At 46.7% G+C, this 25,121-nt stretch overlaps 1 protein-coding gene across 1 annotated transcript in view; it reads right to left on the bottom strand.

The window, feature by feature from the left end:
* The window catches only part of LOC115469711 (disintegrin and metalloproteinase domain-containing protein 9-like), a 538,235-nt gene that overhangs the window by 377,579 nt on the left and 135,535 nt on the right, over positions 1-25,121 (bottom strand). The window contains exon 2 of the mRNA XM_030202498.1: positions 19,356-19,530. Within this exon, the coding sequence (XP_030058358.1) occupies positions 19,356-19,530 (175 nt within the window). The remainder of the gene's footprint in view (positions 1-19,355; positions 19,531-25,121) is intronic.

The raw sequence follows: 25,121 nt of genomic DNA, 5'->3' as shown, positions 1-25,121 counted from the left end.
AGACCCTCAGACTCCTCGTCAGAGAAATATCTGGGGTCTTCTTCCTCTTCCCACGAGGCCTCACCCTCGGTGTCAGACACAAGTTCACGGACCTGTGTCTGCAACTGTGCCCGACTCGACTCCGTGGAGCCACGTCCACGATGGGGGCGTCGAGAGGTAGACTCCCTCGCCCGCATCGGCGAAGCTCCCTCCGCCGACGTAGTCGGGGAGCCTTCCTGGGAGGCGACGGCAGCCGGTACCGCAAGCGGCACCGACGCCGGGGACCTCACCTCGGGCGATGGGCCAGCCGGCGCCACGCTCGACGGTACCGGTGGCGCAAGCACCGCCGGTACCGGAGGGGTAGGGCGCAGCAGCTCTCCCAGAATCTCTGGGAGAACGGCCCGGAGGCTCTCGTTCAGAGCGGCTGCAGAGAAAGGCATGGAGGTCGATGCAGGCGTCGACGTCAAAACCTGTTCCGGGCGTGGAGGCTGTTCCGGGCTGTCCAGAGTGGAGCGCATCGACACCTCCTGAACAGAGGGTGAGCGGTCCTCCCGGTGCCGATGCCTGCTGGGTGCCGACTCCTTCGGCGACCCAGAGCTCTCGGTACCGACATGGGAAGGGGACTGGTGACGATGCTTCTTCGACTTCTTGGGACGAAGCATGTCACCGGAGCTTCCCGGTACCGACGAGGAGGACGTAGAATCCAGCCGTCGGTTCCTCGGGGCCGAGATCGAAGAAGGTCGGTCTCGGGGGGGCTGTACCGCAGGAGCCCTCAGGGTAGGGGGAGACCCACCCGAAGGCTCACCGCCACCAGCAGGGGAATGGACAGCCCTCACCTGCACTCCAGACGAAGCACCACCGTCCGACGACATCAGCAGACGAGGTCCCGGTACCACCGACGTCGATGCAGCTGTCCGATGTCTCGGCGCCGATGCAGAGGGCCGATGCCTCGATGCACTCGATGTACTGGCCGCCGAGGTTCAAGGTCTGGACGCTGAAGACGTCGATGCACTCGATACCCCCGGTGCCGATGCCGACGAAGAGCCTGAGAACAAAATGTTCCACTGGGCTAACCTCGCTACCTGAGTCCGCCTTTGCAAAAGGGAACACAGACTACAGGCCTGAGGGCGGTGCCCAGCCCCCAGACACTGAAGACACGACGCGTGCCTGTCAGTGAGCGAGATTACCCGGGCGCACTGGGTGCACTTCTTGAAGCCGCTGGAAGGCTTCAATGTCATGGGCGGAAAAATCACGCCGGCGAAATCAAAACTCGTAATGACGATAAAGGCACCAAAAAGAGGGAGAGAAAAACTCTAACCGAGGCCTACCCCGAAAACGAAAGTAAACTTAGCGGGGCAAAAACTGGAAATATGGGAAGGGGAAAAAGACCGAAAAGGTCTTTCTCCAATATCCCTTTTTTATTTTTAAAGCAAAAAAGTCAAAGACGCGCGAGGGTCAACTTAAGAGGCGCGAACGGCGCAAACACGACCGTCCCGAGCGCGGACAAAAGAAGACTGACGAACACGAGCCGGTTCGGGCGGGAAGACAGCCGCGCATGCGCGGTGCGCATCGGCGCGCGAGGACTAGCAAAGGCCTTTGCTAGTGAAGTTTTCCGATTGGAGGGGCTGCCGTGGAAGTCACCCATCAGTGAGAACAAGCAGCCTGCTTGTCCTCGGAGAATAATCCTTTTAATTCTTCTCGTGCTGTTTTTCCTTTTATGGATATTTTCTGGCAGTGTTCTACTCACTTATATCCCTATATTCCTGGGAATGCTTCTGGTATCTGTACACCTGTGCGCTTCTTTTCCCCTGTTGCTGTTTTTCCTGTTTCTGATTTTCCTTTTCTTTCTAAGCGAACTAAGAGGTCTAATTATTTTACTTCGTCTGAAACTTCTATTCCTGCTGAATTTTATTTTCTAGCACTGAACTAGGTGCAGCTTCTTTCTTTACTCCTGGCGTGCAGGCTGCTACTAATGCTAAGTGGCTTCAGAAAATTCGATATGACATGTCAAAATTTATTAATTTAACAACTGAAGGTATTAATGCTAATTCAGAAGAATTAGCTGCTAATACTCAAATGACTTTACAGAACCATATAGCCCTTGACTACCTCCTAGCTAGTCAAGGTGGTGTTTATGTCCTTTTTAATTCTACTTGTATGTACAGTGGGGGAAATAAGTATTTGATCCCTTGCTGATTTTGTAAGTTTGCCCACTGACAAAGACATGAGCAGCCCATAATTGAAGGGTAGGTTATTGGTAACAGTGAGAGATAGCACATCACAAATTAAATCCGGAAAATCACATTGTGGAAAGTATATGAATTTATTTGCATTCTGCAGAGGGAAATAAGTATTTGATCCCCCACCAACCAGTAAGAGATCTGGCCCCTACAGACCAGGTAGATGCTCCAAATCAACTCGTTACCTGCATGACAGACAGCTGTCGGCAATGGTCACCTGTATGAAAGACACCTGTCCACAGACTCAGTGAATCAGTCAGACTCTAACCTCTACAAAATGGCCAAGAGCAAGGAGCTGTCTAAGGATGTCAGGGACAAGATCATACACCTGCACAAGGCTGGAATGGGCTACAAAACCATCAGTAAGACGCTGGGCGAGAAGGAGACAACTGTTGGTGCCATAGTAAGAAAATGGAAGAAGTACAAAATGACTGTCAATCGACAAAGATCTGGGGCTCCACGCAAAATCTCACCTCGTGGGGTATCCTTGATCATGAGGAAGGTTAGAAATCAGCCTACAACTACAAGGGGGGAACTTGTCAATGATCTCAAGGCAGCTGGGACCACTGTCACCACGAAAACCATTGGTAACACATTACGACATAACGGATTGCAATCCTGCAGTGCCCGCAAGGTCCCCCTGCTCCGGAAGGCACATGTGACGGCCCGTCTGAAGTTTGCCAGTGAACACCTGGATGATGCCGAGAGTGATTGGGAGAAGGTGCTGTGGTCAGATGATACAAAAATTGAGCTCTTTGGCATGAACTCAACTCGCCGTGTTTGGAGGAAGAGAAATGCTGCCTATGACCCAAAGAACACCGTCCCCACTGTCAAGCATGGAGGTGGAAATGTTATGTTTTGGGGGTGTTTCTCTGCTAAGGGCACAGGACTACTTCACCGCATCAATGGGAGAATGGATGGGGCCATGTACCGTACAATTCTGAGTGACAACCTCCTTCCCTCCGCCAGGGCCTTAAAAATGGGTCGTGGCTGGGTCTTCCAGCACGACAATGACCCAAAACATACAGCCAAGGCAACAAAGGAGTGGCTCAGGAAGAAGCACATTAGGGTCATGGAGTGGCCTAGCCAGTCACCAGACCTTAATCCCATTGAAAACTTATGGAGGGAGCTGAAGCTGCGAGTTGCCAAGCGACAGCCCAGAACTCTTAATGATTTAGAGATGATCTGCAAAGAGGAGTGGACCAAAATTCCTCCTGACATGTGTGCAAACCTCATCATCAACTACAGAAGACGTCTGACCGCTGTGCTTGCCAACAAGGGTTTTGCCACCAAGTATTAGGTCTTGTTTGCCAGAGGGATTAAATACTTATTTCCCTCTGCAGAATGCAAATAAATTCATATACTTTCCACAATGTGATTTTCCGGATTTAATTTGTGATGTGCTATCTCTCACTGTTACCAATAACCTACCCTTCAATTATGGGCTGCTCATGTCTTTGTCAGTGGGCAAACTTACAAAATCAGCAAGGGATCAAATACTTATTTCCCCCACTGTATATCCCTTCACATTCCTCTGCTGAAGGTAATCTCACCAAAATCATTGATGACCTTCGTCATTTAGAATACAGTATGCGAACTTCTGCTCATCCTGTTGATTTTTCTGCTCATACTTGGTTTTCAGGTTTGTTCTCCTGGTGGTCTTCCTTAGAAGTAACTATCAAGGGGATTCTTTTTGCAATACTTGGTTTTCTCTGACTTGCTTTCCTATTTTGTTCTTCTGTCTCTTGTTTTGTTTCCTTGTGTAAGAAATATGCCACCAAAGTTTTAATTGTTCATGCTCCCACTTTAACTCATGATACCATACCCTTGCTTCATGCTTCCCCTTAGACATATTCTCTCCTGCACCTCATTTTTGTCCTCTTATATTCTATTTTTTCTTTTCCATCATTGTTTTTTTAGCCCAAACATCCCTTGTGATCTTTTCTCTCTGAGGCACATCCAGTACTAGCTCTGAATAACCCAGTCCTCCCCTCCTGTCTTCTGTGTGTTCTCTGTGTGTGTGTGAAAGGCCTCATGCTCCTCGCTTATCGGCCTTTCAAGAGGGAAATGTATATTTCTTCCTATGCTAGGCCTGTTACAAAAGCCTTTACATTGCTCTGTTTGGTTCTCACAAGTTAGCCTAATAAGTTAGCATCTTTGTAACATACAGTGCTTTCTCGGGAACTGAGGAATGACACTCCAAGGATGCACATTTGGCTGGAGCTGAGACCATGCCTTTCATATAAGGTGGATATAACCTTGGGAGGTGGTGAGAGACGGAGGATACAGTGAGCCTAAGATGTCCAGAATGTTTCAGTTTTGGGGAGAGAGGACACAAGGGGATTGTAATATGTATTAGTTGCTCTGTAACTACATGCTGTACTCACGCTGTACTGATAACTAATTAGCCAATAGCCACCGAGTGTGCATGTGCACACACATCAAGAGAGACTGATATAATATAGGTACATCCATATATGGTACAGGCTACTTTACGATTTTAGTTTAGGAGAAATCACATGATTTGGGAGAAAACAAAACTTACAAATGGTATATATGTGATGGCTAAGAAAGGTGTTAGTGAGTAGACTTTGTTATCCAGTGTTATCCAGTGCCTGGCTTTGCTGTGTGACAACTTGCTCCAGAGAGAACAATTATTTTGTATTTTGGCTTAGTGATATACCAATAAAGATTTTTACTGGTTGTGCCTATAACTAAGTCTAATTGTCTCTCTTATTTTTCAGCCCCACGTTGGACTGAAGTGTTTCCCCTCCCTAGGGACAAGGAACAGGGATTACACAATAGCCTATAGGGTCGTTGCCTAACCACCTTCCCAGGCTCCGTTATAACCTCATGGCAAAGGAGTTGTTTCTCCGGGACACGAGGTCAACATATCTTTGTATTCATCTAAAACCTGGGCTAAATACTCCTGCTGCCTAGGGAGAAGATGTGGGTTAATGCCCAGCTTCTTGGATTTAAAAATCTCCGTTATCTGAGGGCCTAACTCTTCCTCTTGTTCCTCCCTCAAGTTAGCCATAAGGACTGCCCTTTCATGCCAAGGTTTCCTTAAATTAATGTGGTAGGTTTGCCTACGCCCCTGGCCATTTTGTACCTCATAGGTATAGGGGCCTAACTTGCACTGCACAGTCAATGGCCCTTTCCACCTAGTCGTTCATTTATGCAGGGATCCTGAAACCATAATTAGGACCTTGTCCCCCACCTGAAACTCACGCTCTACTGCACCCTTGTCATAATTTGCCTTCTGACGCTCCTGGCTTTGCGAATATTCTCCTAACCATCTGAGACACCCCTTTAAGTCCCTCAAGCAGGATACAACCATTCGGTCCTCCGGGCCTAGAGGTATCCATTGCTCCTTTAAAATATCTACGACCCCCCGTGGCAAGCACCCATACATGAGCTCAAAAGGGGACACCCCCATCAAAGCCTGCCCACACTCTCTATAGGCATACAACACAAAAGGCAAGAGCTGGTCCCAGTTTTCATAATCTTGCCCTAAGCCTCTTCTAAGCATAGATTTTAAGGTCTTATTAAAGCACTCCACCAGCCTGTTTGTTTGAGGGTGATAGGCTGACGTACATATATGCTTAATGTTGAATGCCTCCCAGACTTGGGCCAGGGTATGGGACATAAAATTGGTACCCCTATCTGTCAACACCTCCCTCGGGAAGCCCACCTCACAGAATATACGAATCAATTCTGCGGCAATTAGTTTTGCAGATATGCTATGCAAAGGAATCGGCCCAGGGAAACCGGGTAGAAATATCCATGACTACTAAAATATAAGAATAACCACGGCTAGACTTAATAATGGGCCCCACTATATCCATAGCGAGGCGGGCTATGGGTTGCCCCATTCGCGGGACAGGGCACAAAGGAACAGGCCTGGGAGATTTATCTGTTACCCTCTGACAATTCTTACAAGAATTACAGTACAGTTCTACCTCTTTATAAAACCACAGGCCAATAGAAACGATTTAAAACCTGGGCTAGGGTATTTTGCACTTCTTTATGCCCCCCAAGAGGATGGTCATGAGCTAACCGTATCACTAACTGCCTAAACACCCTAGGAATACTACCTGCTTTTTCACTTCATCCCTTCCATTCCCCTTCGCTAGGTGAAATAGTAGGCCGTTCTCTAGGATAAACCTAGGGTGTCTGTCCACCTCTCCCTTTCCCGCTTGCTCTAGGGCAAACTTTAAGGATGGGTCAGATTCTTGCTCCCTATGGAATTGGGGAAATTGTTCCCTAAGGAGGCTTGACTCTGTGGGGAACTCCTCCTCCCATTCAACTCTGTTCATAGTCTGCTTCCTGATTCTACGGGCAGCCCTCTTAAGAGCCCTACCATTTCGGGTCTTCCCAGGTGGGGCAATTACCTCTGGGTGAAAAGGGAAGAGCTGCTCAAGGGAGGGCTCCCTATCCTGATTTTGTTTCTCCTGGGCAGATGTAGTAACCAATGCCTCCTTCTCCTTTATACACTGGAAGAAAGGAGGCCAGCCACACCCTAATATTAATTCCTGGGGTAATCGAGGAAGGACCACTACTGGGAGAAAATGCCTGCCCAAATGTCCCCTAATCCCCACCCACTGCAAAGCATAATGGGTGGTGGCCCCATGGATACACTGTATAGCTACATCACCTCTATAAGACTTCTCTTGAGAGTCCCCTTTCCCCCGGATACGCTGCCATAGCCCCTAGGACATCATAGTCTGATTGGCCCCCAAATCCAGCAGGGCTACAACAGGAATCCCCTCCACCTCTACCCGCTGGGTATACCGGGGCGCTACTCCCTGATCCGAGTGAGAGGCCAACCCCAACCTCCCAGGGCAATCTCTGCGGTAATGTCCTCTCCTCCCACATTTATAACACAGCCTTTCTCTATACCCTCCCTCTGGCGCCGGAAACCTTTCCCCTTCCCCCCTTTTGGACCCTAGGGAAGGGAGGCTTAGGCCCTGACCGACTTCCACCCCTCCTGAGCCCCTTATCCGGCTTCCTCACCTGTTGGGATTCAAGGAAATACTCCATGTTCTTCACGACCTCCTCCAGGGTCCTACAACCCCTTCTAACCAAATCCACCCTGAGCTCTCTAGGGAGGGCTTCTAATATTGTTCGAGGATCAGCTCCCCCATTATCTCCTGCACAGTTTTAGTCTCTGGTTCAAGCCACTTCTTGGCCAGATCTGTCAGTTTTTGGGCTAAAGCCCTAGGGGTCGCCCCCTCAGTCCAACAAGTTCCCCTAAATTTCCTGCGATAGGCTCCCTTATTCAACACAAATCGGTCCTGAATGGCGGCCTCTAATTTTACATAGTCCACCGCCTCGTTCGGTGGGAGATTCCTGAAGGCATCCAGGGCCTCCCCGGATAAGGACAGGGCTAGGCATATGGCCCATTGCTCCAGGGGCCACCCTGTGGACGTAGCAACCCTCTCAAAAGCACAAAGAAAATCATCCACATTATCTGTTTCAGAGAGTTTGCCCCAAGAGAGCAAATGAAGGTTGGATGGTCCTACCATTCCCAAAGCCCCCTCCGCTCCACTTGGCTCTAGTGAGAAACCTCGTCTCCTACCAGGCACTCCTTCCTTCTTCAAAAAGTCTTGGAACATGTCCAGCAAGGGCTGCTGCTGGGCCCTTGCAGCAGCCAATGAGTCCTCCATCACTTTCTGGGCCAACTCCTGCTGCTTCTGAAACTGGTGGGTCATCCACTGGAACAGTTCCTTCGGGTCCATACTGCTCTCGCTCCATCTTCCCACCTAAAAAGAACAAAAAGAGAAGCACAACCCCAAGTGCGGCCGCTTTGACTTGTTTCCCCTTCCCAGGATCTGCAGAACAAACAGCAATTCCTGCTGCTTTGATATGCGCTTATATGAAAGAGGAAAACATGCACCTGTCAGTAATATCCTCCAGACCGGACCTCCGAATCGCTTCTCACAACGTCCGCTGGCCAAACTCCTGTTCTCTGGTTCTCCACAAGCATGAAGGTTCAGCAGATCCCTCTTCTAACACCACTTGTAAACACTTCCCACATCCATTGGCTGTGCTTCGACTTCCAAGTCCTGGGCCCAACTCCACACCAGGTTTACCAGGTAACTCTGGATACTTGGCATTTCAAACAATATCAAACCAGGCAGAAATTTCCTATATTTAATTAAGAACAGTCTCTTCCCTGGGGCTTAGTACATAGCCCCAGCACTCTTATACCTTCAACTCAGCAACAAAAAGGAAAACCAAAAAACAAGCCCTTTTCCAACAGGTATTAACCCAGCCCTGAGTCACACAGTCCAAATCCTTCCCTCCCCAAATTCATCAAGTCCACTAATCCTTGGGCAAAAGTTCCAGCACTTTCCCCAGAAAAAAGGTTCCCAAAGTTCATTCAGCAAAAAGCCCCAAAGTTCTTTCACCCAAATGTTCCCCAAAGGTCATTCAGCAAAAAAGGTTCTGCTGCGCGCTTCACACTCACCCTAGCAATCCCTCACCTCAGAGCAACCTGAGGAAAGGGGACCCCTCCCAGTCATACCAGCCACTAACTCCTGGTATCCTCCCCAAGGGTCATGCTTAAGCCCAGGGCCAGGTGGAAGCTACTTCCCCAGGGAACCCGCTCAGATACTTCTCTGGGTTTTTCTCTCAATGAATTGAATTTACCGGTTCCTCAAGGTTGCTAACAGGCCCTGAGATTGCCCCTTTTCCACCCGGGCTAAGGCAGAAATATCCATGGGCTCTACCTGCATTCCTTCACCAACCTCTTTGGCCTCGGTAATCACCTCCTCAGGCATCCATACCATAGGCTCTATCTGTCTCTCCCCTCTCCTCAGCTGCTCCCAATCTTTATAATGAGCCTGCTCAAAAATCTCCTCCTCCTCCTCCCCACTGGGAACCTGGGAGTTGTAGTCTGGTTCACCTTCTCTAAGGGAGTCTAGTGGCCTCCTTCTCTGGGAGTTGGGGGTATTGCAGCGTTGGTTAGCCTTCCTAGAGGATTCAGGTCATCCTTCCCGAGGATGCTGGGATTGGTAGTCCCTTCATTATTCCCACCCATGCCGGCCTTTCCAGCGCCCCAGTCCAGAGTTCCGGCTCCTGGATCTACCTAACTCTTCACAAGTGTAACAGCGGCCTCCCCTTCGATTACATCAAAAAGACTGAAAGGACTGCCCGTTATTCTAGAATCAACCAAGCTGGGGACCAGCCCCTCTGCCCGGGTGATAACGCCGAAACTCCTGAAGGTACCCCCTACTTGCCGAACAGCCAGTTGAACGGGATCTGTCCTACAGAAGCCTTGGTATCTTGGACTCCCCCAAGCTCTTGACCAGCTTCTCCAACTTGTCCCCGAAAAGCAACTTGTCTTTAAAGTGGAGCTGACTCAAATGGACCTTCGAGGCCACATCTGCTGCCCAATTTCTGAGCCACAGAAAACGCCACTCAGCAACCATGAGAGACAGGCTCTTAGCAGAAGCGCGGACCAAATCATACAAGGCATTTGGAAAGAAAGGCAGTACCCAACTCAAAACTTAAGACATCTGAGGACAACCACAAAGAAAATGACTCCGGACAGCCTGGCAACCTTTAGGCCCACCAAAAAAAGGCCTAAGCCACATAACCACCATAAATGGCCATCTGCAAGGTCAAAGCTGAACCTCAAAGGACTGCTTTAGGATAGCCTCCATTCTGCGAACCTGAGAATCTTTAAGGCCCGCCCTGCCTTCCACAGGGATAGCCATCTTCTTGGTGACCGCCGTCACCAAAGAATCCACCTTAGTACCCGAAAGGATTCCAAGTCTGTTAAAGGGAGCTGGTAAGCCATTCCATCGCCTGACCAATGCGTAAAGGAGCATCCGGGGACTGACACTCACCCTCTACCAACTCCTTCTTCATGGTAGGGGAAGGTCTGCGGCGGCCAGCAAAATCTTCAGAGCTTGCAACACACCCCTGACAATAACCCAGGAGACTCCTGACATCTAAAAACCCGCATAACCGACAGATTGTCCTCTGGAACCACCGATAGGTCTTCCAGAGAATCCGCGTACCAGAGTTCCCTCCTGGACATCACATCATCTACTGGAGGCTTGGATCTCAGGGGCAGAACATCTTCAAAGTCCTCCTAAGGGGACAGGCAGGTCCTCTTGGCTCCACCAGTCCCCCCCCCCCCCCCAAATGCCTTGAGAGACCCTTCTGGAGCCTTACTGACCAGCTGTTCCCCTAAAGAATCCATAGGCAGACCCCTCTTCAGGCAAAAAGCCTGATGAAGCAAGAGGACGAATTCAGGAGAAAAAGCAGAAGCCACAAAGGCCTCTTGCCCAGCAAACACTGGCAGTGCCAGTCCCAAATCCAGCCCATGTGCAATTGGAGCAAAAATGGCGGGCGTTCTCGCCACCGCCATGTTAGACCCAGTACGCGCTGCCAAAGCAGGCTCCCCCGATACAGTATCCTTAAGCTGCCGAGGGGTCTTATCCATCCCCAGTAAGAAAATCTTATGCAAACATTTTTTAACAAAAGATTTTTTGGACAAGGAGAAAACCCCTCAGAACCTATCGGACCACAGTCCTAGGTTACAACGTTCCAAAATATTTGGCCGTTGATAGTTTCTATCATGGGGGGTTTTAAATTTCTCCTTGTTTTATTTTATATTTTTTTCAAATTGTGCTCAACATTAAAGATAAAGCATCAGATTTGTAAATGACGACTGTGCTCACGCATACAGGTTTAAACAGAAGCGCCAGATAGTAAAGAGCAACACTTAGCTTTGTCCAACGGCACCACCGTTTCACCTTGTGGCTTCCTTAGGGACTTAGTGCTGCAAATACTGACTTCTGGTTCTCTGGAAAAATGCAAAATCAGTCATAAATACATTACAAAATACAGCGTAGGATAATTCTTAAACACCGGTACACATACTTTCAAGTTCATGTACTTCAAAACAAAATGGCGCTGAAACGTCACACGCCAAGCAGGACCTTTAAATGGATTTTATGCAGCTGATGTTAAAGGGCTCTCAATTGCTAAGTAATTTAGTAGAAAACATGCCAATCAATTTTGTTGTTGAGTTCCGATGATGTCTCCACACATACGCAGAAAAGGCCGCTGTGCAAGGAGACCATGCAGCGCATAGAGCAGGCAGGTCAATGCTGCACCTTTTCCTCCAGCGAAAACATTTCGCGATCTACAGAGAACCTGGCAGCTGCAATGGTACTGACTCTGTGCCAACGTGAGCCTCTCAACTCAACCGGTTACCGCTTTCTTCTGTTTTCTTTTTTTTTTTTCCCTACAGTAAGTCGGTTCTCCTTCCCAGCGGTGTTCACCGCAATTCATGGGCCAGCCTAAAGGAATTCCTCCCAGGCATGTAGGGGAGAAGGCTAAGGCACACCACTCACAAAAAGACAGGAGGAGGGGGGAGGAAGAGAGGAACCCGGAGACCAGAGTTTGCACTTTTTTTTTCTCAAACAAATCAATTCCTTATTTTCCTTTTTTTTTTTTTTAACCTGGGGCCAAAATTGCACACTCAACCAAACTGCAGGGCTGCACAGACTCACCTACCTCTGCTGGAGACTGAGAAATAGTGAGCAGTTCAGGGTTGCACAGTCCCTTATACAAGTATCACTAGTCAGTAGTTTTCAGTCTCCCTCTACTAGTAGGAGAGCATATTACCAACTCGTCAGGAATCGTGTAGAGCAGACGATAAGGAATTGCCTCTTAATCTCGGAAATATACGCATCAGTGTTCACCACAACATTTGTTCCACCCTTATTGGCTAGTTTAATTACAACATTTTTGACAGTTCTAAGAGTTTCAATGGCTGCCTTTTCTTCTCTCGTAATATTATAAAAAGTCTTTTTCTTTTGCTCTTGTATTAACAACTGGTATGTATAGAACTTCTATTTAAAAAGCTTTTTGGTCCTATGATTTGTACTAATATATTTTTATGTGTTTATTAACAGTATACTTGCAAGCCCCTGATGAAGCATTTGAGAGGGCAAAGCATGGCCATGTTGGGCTTTTTGCTATTTATTTATTGTTTTATGTGATCAATAAAAAGGGGAAATCACAATCGAAATGGCAACATCCTCCTGTATTACTTGAGGTTTATATGGAGCTAGTTCTCGACTCTATGGATGCTGTCTTGCCCCCTTGAATACCACAGAGGATCAGCTGTTCTTACTTCAGAAGCGTTTTGGTACCCTTGGACCTGCACTCCAAAAGTGCTCGATGACTGCACTCTAGCTTCCTCCTGACATCCAGTATTCTTGACCCTCAGCACCGATGAGGCTGATAGGGAGGCCAATGCTTCCAATCTCAATGTTGATGAACCAGACTCATTGGCAACAAAAATGTACTTGTACTACTTCTCATGACCACAGATACCCTTTTTGACGTCTGTCAGCACAGAAGACAATGAGAGGGATCACGATGAGGTCCCAGAATTTGTAGATACTGTCTATAAATTTTTAGCTATAAAGTTCTACTTCAGGTATGCTGCACTATTTCCCATCCTCCATCACTCTTTTCCTATCAGCCACATGAAGGAATTTCAGGCTGGTCACATGCTCTGATGGTGCCTCATGTTGCTAGGCAACTCAGCCACCTGGTATATCTTGTTACAAATGTAATTTACTGAGAAGAGGTATGGCAAGGACACCAATTGCAAGCCTCCAGCACATATACAGCACCTATGATTGGTCCAGGGTAGAGGACAGGTGGATGGTCCAGGGTAGAGGACAGGTGGATGCTCACCACAGCCTATAAACCAATGCTGCAGACAAAGAAACTCTGAAAAACTAGGCATGCTTGAAAAGAGAGTTTCAGATCCGTCCAATGGCCTATTTTTCCCAAAGGGGTTGCTCTCCCCCCTTCGTAGAAACTAATTCTCTATATCTAAGAATCTTTCTTTCATTCATTCTTTTTTTTTATTTCTCTCTGTTCTGTGACTTTTGTATAAGAAGCAAACTTTCCTTCCTTCTTTTTCTCTTCTTTATATAATTAGTCTAATTACTCATAATTACCAGAGGTACTGATGTTAGATTTTGTAAGTTTGTTATAACTTGAAACTGATGTCTGATGCTGTGCTGGTGGGTGAGTAATTAAAGACTTAATTCTCTGATTCTTGTACAATTAATATTTTATAATATTTCATAAGTTGTTTAGAGAATAGCGAACCAAATGCACAGCCTACTACAAAATGGTGGCCCACGACATCTAGTAGAGCGCTACATTTTTTCTTGCTCCAAGTTTTATATTTGGTTTTTATAGTTATTATAATGTAGCCCAGAAATTGTCCTGAATGCGGCAAGATCAAGAATAGTGGTAAAAGAGTGTAAGTGAAGCAAAAGCTGTCTGATCAACGGCAGCCACGCCCATTTTCCCACCAATTTCACCAAAATTCGTAAGTATATAATTGCTATTCTGTTAGAGAAGATATTCTTATGTTACTTCAGCTCTGTTTCAAATCTTTGTTCAAATTCTTTGAGTGTTTTCTTTGTTCCTAATAATGTTTCCTTTTTGTGCTCTGAGTTTTCTGATTACTAAAGCTACAGTCCTTTATAAAAAAAGAAGAAAAAGGCACAGGATTGCTAGAGAATCCCTTCTTTGTGGCCACAGAAGGCTTCTTTACATCCTTTTTTTTAAAATGTTTGATTACATGGCTCTAAATCACTGTAAACTAGGGATATATTTTACTTAGTTATAGTCAGTTACATCTATCTAAATTAGTAAAACTATCAGGCTTATTTTCGAAAAAGATCGCCAGCAATCTTCTGACACAAATCGGGTGATCGCCGGCGATCTCCTGAAACCGGCCAAATCGGTATAATCGAAAGCCGATTTTGGCCGGCTTCAACTGCTTTCCGTCGCAGAGCTGGCGAAATTTCAAGGGGGTGTGTTGGTAGGGTAGTGAGGGCGGGACAGGGGCGTACTCACGAGATGGCCGGCTTCCCCGATAATGGAAAAAAAAGCTAGGCTTGACGAGCATTTCGCCGGCTTTACTTGGTCCCTTTTTGTCCCTTTTTTTTCACGACCAAGCTTCAAAAAGGAGCCCCAACTGACCAAATGACCACCAGAGGGAATCGGGGATGACCTCCCCTTACTCCCCCCGTGGTTACCAATCCCCTCCCACCCAAAAAAAAAACTGAAGTGCTCGTCCTAAATCAAAACTATTTTGCTTGGCTTTTTCAGTAGTACCAGTGGGATTTGAACTAGCCACTGCTGGATTACAAGACTGGTGCTCTACCCAGTTGACCACAGCTTCACTTACTTGGATGTCCCGGCCTTTTGATTATGCCCCTTCAGATCTCTCTCAGCCAGTCACAGACAGGGGTCTCTCTCAGCCAATCACAACGCATTTAGCTGTCTGTGAGAGGCTGAGAGAGACCCCTGTCTGTGATTGGCTGAGAGAGAACTGAAGGGACATAATCAAAAGGGAGGAAAATCCAAGTAAGTGGAGCTGTGGCCAAGTGGTTAGAGCACCAGTTCTGTAATCCAGAGGTAGCCGGTTCAAATCCCACTGGTACTACTGAAAAAGCTGTCCCTGACGAGCACTTTGATTTTTTTTCCACTTTTTTTGAAACTGGCCATCTGTAAACCTGGCGATCTCAACATTTGACCTAAATGTTGAGATTTACCCGGCCCCAACCGTATTATCGAAAGAAAAGATAGCCGGCCATCTTTTTCAATAATATGGTTGGCACCGCCCCTTTGCGGAGCCGGCCCCGAAGATGGCCGGCACCATTCGATTATGCCTCTCTATGTGACTGTTTCAGCATTTATCTTTTCCAGCAGTTGAAAAAAAAAAAAAGCCCCTCTCTTTTAAAACATTTTTCTTTTGCTTTTTGGAGGGAATATTAAACTGAGAGCATAGATAAGTTCTTTCCTTTGTTCTTGACTACATCGCTTGGCCTAAACATGCCGGTTCCAATGCTGTGTGGAACTGATGTGGGTCCAATGAGCATTACACCCTTGATAGCAGAGACAGCGTTTCCACTATAGTGACCTGTAGTCAGGCAGGGGCAGCCCAACAAATGGAAGCAGCAAAGATCACCTCTCCAGTACCAGATCCTAAAGTCCAGGTGGAACCAGTTGACCAAGCATCAGGAGGAGGCACTCCAGTGCTTCCAGCAGAACTAGTTCCTGAGGTGACTGGAACCGTATGGGACTGCCTGACTTATCTGACACACTGATCAGACTGTTGACGCTGATTTGACAGTCACCACTGCTGCTACTCATTTCTATAGCACTACTAGACATATGCAGCGCTGTACACATTACATGCAGGTACTTTCTCACAATCTATGTACCTGGAGCAACAGAGGGTTAAATGACTTGCCCAAGTTCACAAGGAGATGCAGTAGGAATCAAACCTAGGTTGCCAGGATCAAAGCCTGATGCATTAACCATTAGGCCACTCCATCTTCTACTCTGTTCCCTTTCTCTCCCCTACCCCCTAGTACAGTCCATCTTCTGTTTCCCTACCCCCCACCTCCTACTGTCATCCGCCTTCTGTTCCCCTTCTTCCTCCCAAATCCCATCCTTCTTTTACTTTGTTCCCCTTCTTTCTTCCCCCATTAAGTCCCATCCACCTTTTACTCTGTTCCCCTTCTTTCCCATCCCAAGTCCCATCCTCTTTTGCTCTGTTCCCCTTCTCCACCCCACCCCCCATCCATCTTCTGTACTTTCCAGGATCTCCTGTTTTGATATTTCTTCTCTGTTCCCCTTCTTCCTCACAAATCCATCTTTTATTTTGTTCCCTTTCTTCCCCCACCTCAAGTTTCATCCTTTTACTCTGTTCCCCTTCTCCACACCCCCCCCCCCCCCCCCACCAAGTCCCATCCATCTTCCGCTCTTTCCAGGGTCTCTTGTTTTGATATTTCTTCTGTCTATATCCCCCTTTGTAACATATAACATAGTAACATAGTAGATGACGGCAGAAAAAGACCTGCATGGTCCATCCAGTCTGCCCAACAAGATAAACTCATATGTGTATACCTTACCTTGATTTGTACCTGTCTTTTTCAGGGCACAGACTGTATAAGTCTGCCCAGCACTATCCTCGCGTCCCAACCACCAACCCCTCTTCCCCCCACCGGCTCCGCCACCCAATTTCGGCTAAGCTCCTGAGGATCCATTCCTTCTGCACAGGATTCCTTTATGCATATCCCACGCATGTTTGAATTCCGTTACCGTTTTCATCTCCACCACCTCCCGCGGGAGGGCATTCCAAGCATCCACCACAAGAGACTCGCCTCCTGTGCACTTATGCCGCATAGTTATTTAAATGTCCCTATCATACCTCCCCCTCTCTCGCCTTTCTTCCAAAGTATACATATTGAGATCTTTAACTCTCTCCCCATATGCTTTACGACAAAGGCCACTGCCATTTTAGTAGCCAGTCCCTGTCCCTCTCTGTCCTCTATTCTCCCCTTCTCCCCTCTATCTTCTGCATGCATCTCCCATCCCAGGGACAGCATCTCTCCCCTGGAACCTCCCCATGGTACAGCATCTCCATCTCCCCTCCAGTCTTCCACATTTCCCTCTGCTCACTCGCGCTCCAAGTCCCAGCATCTCTCTCTCTTTCTCCCTCTCTGGGTCCATCTTTTCTCTCTCCTCCTGTGAGTTTAGCATCTTTCCTTATGCCTTCATCTCTTCCCATCCCCACTTCTCGCAATGCATTTCTTTTTTCTTCTCTCTCTCTCCTCTCCCACAACCCACTGCGGGTGAATCATCCATCTCTTTTTCTCTCCCCCCCCCCCCCGACTTCCCCCCTTTTTCAATCTCTCTCCCCCCACAATGGATGCATCATCCATTTCTCTCCTCCCCCCCCTTGCGGGTGCAGTGCATATCTCTCTCTTCCCCCTCGGACTCCCCCCCCCCCCCCCCCCCGGTGCATCATTCATATCTCTTTCCCCTTTGGATGTTCTCCCCACAGCCCGGTATCTATCTCCCTTCCCTTCACCCACCTGTGTTCTGATGTCTTCCCCTTCTCTTCCTGCCCCCAGCACAGCAGTCTTCCAATCTTCCAGCAACATCGTAGACCAACGCAGTCTCATCCCCTGCTGGCCCCTGCTTCCCTCTACATCACCCCGTCCCATCCCACCAAACCTCCTTGATCCTGCCTACACCAGAACACAGAAAGTGGTGCAGAAAGAAGACTTCCCAGGGCCTGCAGGCAATGATGAGGATGCGATGCTGCTGGAAGATATGAAGACTGCCATGCCGTGAGCAAGGAGAGAAGGGGAAGACACTACACAGGTGGGTGAAGGCTGCTGGAAGGTTGGAAGATTGTAACACCGTTTTGCGGGGACAGAAAGGAAAGAAACGTTGAACTGCAAAGGGGTGGAGAAAAGGAAAAGAGATACCGGACCGCTGTGCCCTGAGAAAGGCAGGGACAAATCAAACTCGGTATAAAGTTTACATACCATGTAAAATGAGTTTATCTTGTTGGGTAGACTAGATGGACCGTTCAGGTCTTTATCTGCCGTCATTTACTATATGTTACTCTCTGCTGCATCACTCAAACATAAATAACGGTTCAGTTCATTAACAGGCTTCAAAGAAGAGAATGACATGGGGACAAAGTTCATCCCTGTCCCCACAGGCTCTGTCCCCATCCCCACGCTCTTGTGATCTATCCCCATCCTGTCCCTGTCCCCATAGGCTCTATCCTCATTCCCACCCCAGTGGGATCTGTTCCTGTCCTGACCTGTCAGGCTCTGCCCCCGCCCCCTGGGGGTTCCCATGTCATTCTCTAGTATACAGGTACTGGCCCCAAGCCTTTCAGATCTAAGACTAGGAACTTATCTCTAATAAATGGATAAAAGACAGACTACAGTTATATTTCTTGTTAGCAATAATAGCTCTTATGTTTAGTTTCTAAGACATTCAGGGTGAATTCCCCAAATTACTCTGAACTTCAGTTGCTGCAAGTTGAGCATGGCTTTTTCTGTGGTAATAACTCTCTTCCACTCTCTTTTGGCTCTCATATTTATACAAGAGAAACATGAAGGAAAAACAACAAATAGGTTGTTAGAGTTCTTTGGACTATGCAAATTAGGTTCTAGTCTCTCTCACAGACTTATGAAAATTAGCCTCCAGTCTCTCTCAGACTTCCGTATTTCCACTCTAACAGGGTCTGGGTTTCTCTTCTTAGTATCTTTCAAATATTTAACAAAAAATATTGTCTCTTTTTCTATAAGAACTGGGCGTTCTAGTTTAACCGCCTCCTCGCCCTGGATAGCACTAAATTCATTGTAACTTAACTGCACTATCCTTCACTTCTGTTCTTCTCAGGCCAAAGAAACATTGCAAGAAAACACTGTCACAACTTTCAAGGTAGGTACTTTGTTCCCTCTTTGTCCAACTTTGAACCTTTCCCCATAGGCATTCCAGGCTGGAGATTCACAGGTTACTTAATCTCTCCCATCTCTAGGCTATGGGTTCTTTTTTCTTCTGCTCCGTTTTCTGTAAGCTTTCTTATTGGTCACCTGGTAGTAACCCCTGATCTATCAAGGAGCTCCATCCATTCCCTTATAATTAGGATCAGAAGCTTCTCTTCTCCCTAGAGAAGGGTTCCGCCATGTAGCCTTTCCTAATAAGGGAGTAAGTTCCTGTAGGTTTCAAGCTTCCCTGTCCCCACCCTTCTGGGACAACCCTCCCCACTGGTGGTTCGTTCTGGGCTGGAACCTTTCTACAAGACCCTCCCCTTTTGGGCTCTTTGCATCTCCTGCTCTAGCACAGATATGGGCTCTGTAGTTTTGTTCTTTCTTAAGGAAAACTCCATTTCTTCTACTACTTTTAACTCAACAAGCTATCAGAATCCCAAAACTCTCCCCCATGGCACCCTCATGACAGTGCTCAACCTTTACCTGTCACAATATACATCAGAGAGATTTGCATATAATGGAGGTAACAGGCATGCAAATCTGTCTCATGCATCTTCATTAAGGATATCCTAAAAACCTGACTGGCTGGTGGTCCTCCAGGACAGTTTTATAACCACTGCAGTATAACATATGTATCAAACAGAGCAAATCTATAACATTAGCTTATCCTCATTCTACTAAAAGGGTGAACAAACCATGAATAATTCTAATATTGACCATAAGATGAACGTGACCTGCAGCACCACATTCAGCTGGAAAAACTACTTACTTGTAGTGCTTGATCAAAGTGATGGGAATATTCATAGGAATAACTTTTCTGATCTGCATTAGTTACACCACATTTAGCTCTTACTTCGTCCATTCTATAGATGAAATGCTGAAATGTAGCAGATGACTTCACAGGATCAATTCCGTATGTGAAATTGCCTGTCCTCACAAAGCCCCTGAAAAATTCATTAGAAACTATCAGTACAGGTACATAAGAATATAAGATGTGCTATGCTGGATCAGACCAAAAGCCCATCAAGCCCAGAATTCTGTCCCTACCAGTGGCCAATCTGGCACAATTACATGGCAGGATCCCTGAGAGTAGATTCATTACCTTAATGCTCATTCTAATACATACGCAGTGTTCTATGTTTATAAGGGTAAATGTTTATGGACCTTTCTTCCAGAAACTTGCTAAACCCTTATTAAACCCAGGTATGCTGTCTCGACCCCATCCTCCAGCAACAAATTCCATATTTCAATTGTGTGTTGAGTGAAAAACTACTTTCTCCAATCTGTTTTAAATGTACTACCCTTTGGTTTCATATTGCATACTTTCAGTTCTATCTGAAAGGGGAATCAGCCCTACTCCATCCCACTGATGTTATAGAGCTCTACCATATCCCCTCTTGGACATCTCTTCACCAAGTTGAAGAGTGAGGGCTGTACTGAGGTCTGTGTGAGTGGTGCCACTGCACAGGGTGCAAGGGAGGCAGGGGTACCAAAATTGTTCCCTGTTCATTGACTCCTCTACTTGGCTGCAGTGCAGTGGGCAGGGCATGTCATAAATAGCGCAATTCTAGCTTGGTACAGTCCTGTGAAGAGTGCTAACCTGTTTGTCTTTACTCATAGGGGAGCTCTCTGATCCCTTTATCTTTTTGGTTTCCCTTTTCTGTATCTTTTGAGAAGGTGCAGCAGATGCACCAGGGATAAAGAGAAATTAAATTATTCCCCCTTTTGTTCTCTGCTTCCTTCTGAACAAATTCCTAATTTCTATTTGCCTTTTTGATCACCACCGCATACTGAACTGAGGATTTCAACATGCTGTTCAAACAGGGTCAATATTCAAAGCGATTTAAACAGTCTCTCCTAGCTGTTTAAATTGCTTATACAGGGCTATTTAGGGATATTCAGCGGCACTAAAGCAGATAGCGCTACCGAATATCCCCCTCTAATCGCCCAAGCCAAAACTATCTAGTTTGTGGAAAGTCTGGGGCAGAGTTAGGGCAGAACGGAAACTTAGCTGGTTAGTAGTGATTTTCAGTCTGCTAACCTTCTAAACAACTGCATAAAGCTAGGACAACAAAACAGAAGCAGAATTTGTTCACCTCACTCATTGCTTCCTTTTCCAGATTTATAAGTGCATTGTAGACCCCATATAATGCTGATATTGGGGTCTTAGGTATTTTGACTTTATAAATGAGACTTTGTTGGTATCCTCTCCAGATGTATTAAAGCAGGGGATTGATAAAGGTCATACATTTTGCCTTGGCTCTCTGGATGTGTCATCGGCATCTAACACAGTTGATACTGATCTTTTGTTATTGAAGCTAAAAGGAATAGGGATTGGTGGAGCAGAGTGGAACTGGTTTGCTTCTTTTTTGAAGGGTGGTAAGATACAAGTTATTAGTAAGGGAGAGGTATCTACAATGAAGACTGTCACTAAGGGAGTGCCACAGGGCGCTGCACTTTCTGCCTGTTTAACATCTATATGGCTTCATTGGGTAGAGTTTTTTAAGAATTTGCGAGTAGAGTACAGGATCTATGCTGATAATGTGCACTTTTTTTTCCAGTCCAAGGAGGTTTCACAGGATTGACAATGACTGAGTGACTGTATGTCTGCAGTACAAAAATGAATGTGTTTGAATAGATTAGTTTTAAATTTTAGTAAAACTGAATTGATGTTTGTAGGAAAGGATGTGAATCTTTTACAATGTCGGTCTGTGGACATGGATGATTTTGTGCTGCCAGTACAGGAATGTATGCATGTTTTCAGTGTAATTTTGGAACCCTTTATTGTCTATGAAGAATCAAGCATTGCAGGTAAAGTCAGCATTCTTTCAGCTTCATTTGTGAGCAAAGTTGTGACCAATGTTAGCACAATGTGATTTTCAGTCTGTGGTACAAAGTTTAGTGATATCACGTATCGATTTCTACGAAGTGCTGTATTTGAGTTTGTCGAAATCAAAAATACAGGCATTGCAGGTGATACAAAATGCCTCTGCACAACTGTTGGTGGACATGTCCCAGTTGCCAGTACATGCTCGAGTATAATACAAGGTGGTAAGGTTAGTACACCAAGCATGTACTCTGATTGTGTTCCTAGATATTTTAAATATGTAATTCAGGAATATCAACCTGTTAGATCTTTGCGGTCTGAAAATTTGAAGTTTTTGGTACATACTAAATTGCAAATTGTGGTATATGTTAATACTAGCCGTTAAGCCCGTTAAAACGGGCGAGATTTCCAGCTACCCTCCTCGCCGCCGCTCCCTCCCCCCTCCATGCCGGGCCCCCTGCACTGACCTGACAGCGCCTCTCACCTCCGTGTGAAAGCGCTGCAGGCAGCAGCAGATCGCTCTGCTGCTGCCTGCAGCGCTTCCACACGGAGGTGAGAGGCGCTGTCAGGTCAGTGCAGGAGGCCCGGCATGGAGGGGGGCGGAAGTGGCGGCGGGGATGGGGGGGGAGGGTGGAGGTTGGTGCGCGCTATGTTCGTTTCGAGGCTCCGGCGGCAGCGTCCGACAGTCCGATTCCGTTTCCCTCTCTATTCCGCCCTCTGATGTCATCACTTCTTGACATGAGGGCGGGACAGAGAGGGAAGTCTCTACTGCACATTTGCAGGTGAGTCGGTCACTTGCCATTTATATGTTTGATAGGGAACACTGTATTCTCAATAGTGGGTCCACAAATCTGGAACAAATTACCAGGTTATTTGAGACTGTGTAGTAGTGGGGTTCAATTCAGTAAGTTACTGAAGACATATTTGTTTAACATGCATGGGGCTGATTTTGTCCGTTTCCTTGTATAATCCAATTATTGTTATTATTGTTATTGTTGTTTGTTTTCTTTTATTATGTATGTTGATTTGAGATCTGCCTAGCTGTAGGCAGACTAGAATTTTTTAAACAAATAAAATAAATACAATTTGTTCCCCATCTATGTTCCAGCATTCCCTTTCCTCCCCCCGCCCCCCCCCCATCAGCTCCCACCCTTCCATCTGTTCCCCATCTATGTTCTAGTACTCCCTCCCTCAGCCAGCTCCCAACTTCCCATCTGTGCCCCTATATTTTCTAGCCCTCCCCTTCCCCCACTGACACACCCTGTTACAGAAGTCATGGCTTCTAGATGTCATTCTACTGCTATCTGAGGAGTTCCCAAACCACTCATCCAGTAGTCATGTCCCTGAGGTAGACCCCGTTGTGACTGTGGCTGCTGAAGTAGAGGGCATTGGGTCACAGAAAGTGGTAGACACGGTTCTGATGCACCCTTTCTTGTAGCTTACTGCCTTACAGATGCCCTCCACGTATTGTATGTAGATAGTTTCGATATAAAAGTGATGCACTGGGTGGTCCTCTGACTCTCCTATTGAGACTATTCATCTTATCACAGATGACCTGTATCCCAGAATATACAGAGCACATCACATGCACCATGGCCTGACTTTCATGCAGTTGCAGTTCTTATAGTTACACCTAGTGTTCCTTCCTGTTCATATCTTTTTGAAGGTGCAGTCTCCAGAACTGTACATAATATTTTAAATGAGATCTCACCAGAGTCTTATACAGGGGCATCATTACCTCCTTTTTCCTACTGGATATTCCTCTCCCTATGCATCCAAGCATCCTTCTAGCTTCCTCCGTTGTCTTTTCTACCTGTTTGGCTACCTTAAGATCATCACATATTATCACACCCAAGTTCCACTCCTTTTTCATGCACAAACGTTCTTCACCCCCTAAACTGTACCGTTCCCTCATTTTTTAGCATTAAATCTTAAGTTACCAAATTCTAGGCCACTCCAAAGATTTGCAAAGTCCTTCCTCATGTTATCCACACCATCAAGGGTGTCTACTCTATCGCTGTCTACATTTTGCACTGTACAGGAGGAAATGTGAAGGGAACACTTTAAGTGATTAATTGTGAGAATCATGATCGATTAAGCAATTACATTTTTTAATTGATGTGCAGCCCTAGTATAAAGTGTTACCTCTGTCTAAATGGCTTCCAGGAAGGCATGTGGGCCAATGTGTTGTTTTTGTTTTTTTTTTTGGGGGGGGGGGGGGGGAACCACACGTACATACCGTATTTTTCGGACTATAAGATGCACCGGACCATAAGACGCACCTAGGTTTTAAAGGAGGGAAATAGGAAAAAAAATTTTTTCCTTTTTCCCTCCTCTAAAACCTAGGTGCTCCGGTGCGTCTTGTCCGAGTTCGGGATCGCCCTCCCCTACTTACGTCACGCGATGTTCCCTGGTGGTCTAGTGACGTCGGGGCAGGAAAGAGCCCCCTCTTTCCTGCCCAGCGCGCTGCTCTCCGTCCTCCTGAATGCTGCCTGACGGTCTCGGCGAGATTCAAAATGGCCGCCGAGAATTGAAGTCTCGGCGGCCATTTTGAATCTCGCCAAGACCGTCAGGCAGCATTCAGTAGGCCGGAGAGCAGCGCGCTGGGCAGGAAAGAGGGGGTTCTTTCCTGCCCCGACGTCACTAAACCACCAGGGAACATCGCGTGACATAAGTAGGGGAGGGCGATCCCGAACTCGCTACCTTCGGACTATAAGACGCAAACCCCATTTTCCTCCCAAATTTTGGGGGAAAAAAGTGCGTCTTATAGTCCGAAAAATACGGTAGTTTTCTCTCTTTGGGCGGTTATATAGTGAAGGGTGTCCAATATACAAACTGTGTTCACTGTCTGGGGAGGTTATGAATGCATGTGGGGAGGGGGCTAACAACTTGTACATATTAACCGCTGTCTGATGATGGGTCAACTGCAGACCGTGTTCGGATATATGTTGGGATGACTATTAGGAGGTATCTTGAGGGTTCTAACAGGTGTTCAGTGCTAGACCAGTGACACCCAAATCTGGTGGAACCCCAGCCAGTCAGGTTTTCAAGATGTCCACAATGATGTATATTCATGACATTGATTTCCTTTTCATGCCTCCTTGGTATGCAAATCTCTCTCATACAAATTCATTGTGGATATCCAGAAAACCTGACTGGCTGGGGTTCCCATAGGTCTGGTTTGGGAATCACTGGACTAGATAATGTGTTTGAACAAACTACAGAACTTGCATTGTGCACAATTACATACCTGTGTATAAAAGTGTATATGTCATAACAGGTAAACAGGAGTCAATTTACAATTACAATTTATTTATACTTATATACTGCTAATACCAAAAGTTCAAAGCAGTTTATAATAAGAAAAATCAAGATAGTCTCTGGAGAATACAATTAAAACTAGAACTTCAGTAAAATTATAGAACACTAGAATAAAAGGCCCGTTTCTGAAACCAATAAAACGGACGCTAGCAAGGTATTGCCTTTCTGCAATTAATGTTTTGAAAGGGATTGTTAGGATAAATGTGTTGTCACCCTCCCTCCCTCCGAGTTCCAGGGCCGTCCCCCCCTCCGAGTTCCAGGGTCGTCCCCTCCCTCCCTCCCTCTGAGTTCCAGGGTCCCCCCTCCCTCCCAGTCCAGGGTCCTCCCTCCCAGTTCCAGGGTCCTCTCCCTCCCACTCAGTTCCAGGGTCCTCCCTGCCAGTTCCAG

The sequence above is a fragment of the Microcaecilia unicolor genome, chromosome 4 (assembly GCF_901765095.1).
Source record: "Microcaecilia unicolor chromosome 4, aMicUni1.1, whole genome shotgun sequence".
NCBI classification, from domain to species: domain Eukaryota; kingdom Metazoa; phylum Chordata; class Amphibia; order Gymnophiona; family Siphonopidae; genus Microcaecilia; species Microcaecilia unicolor.
This window is presented reverse-complemented; position numbering and strand designations above follow the sequence as displayed.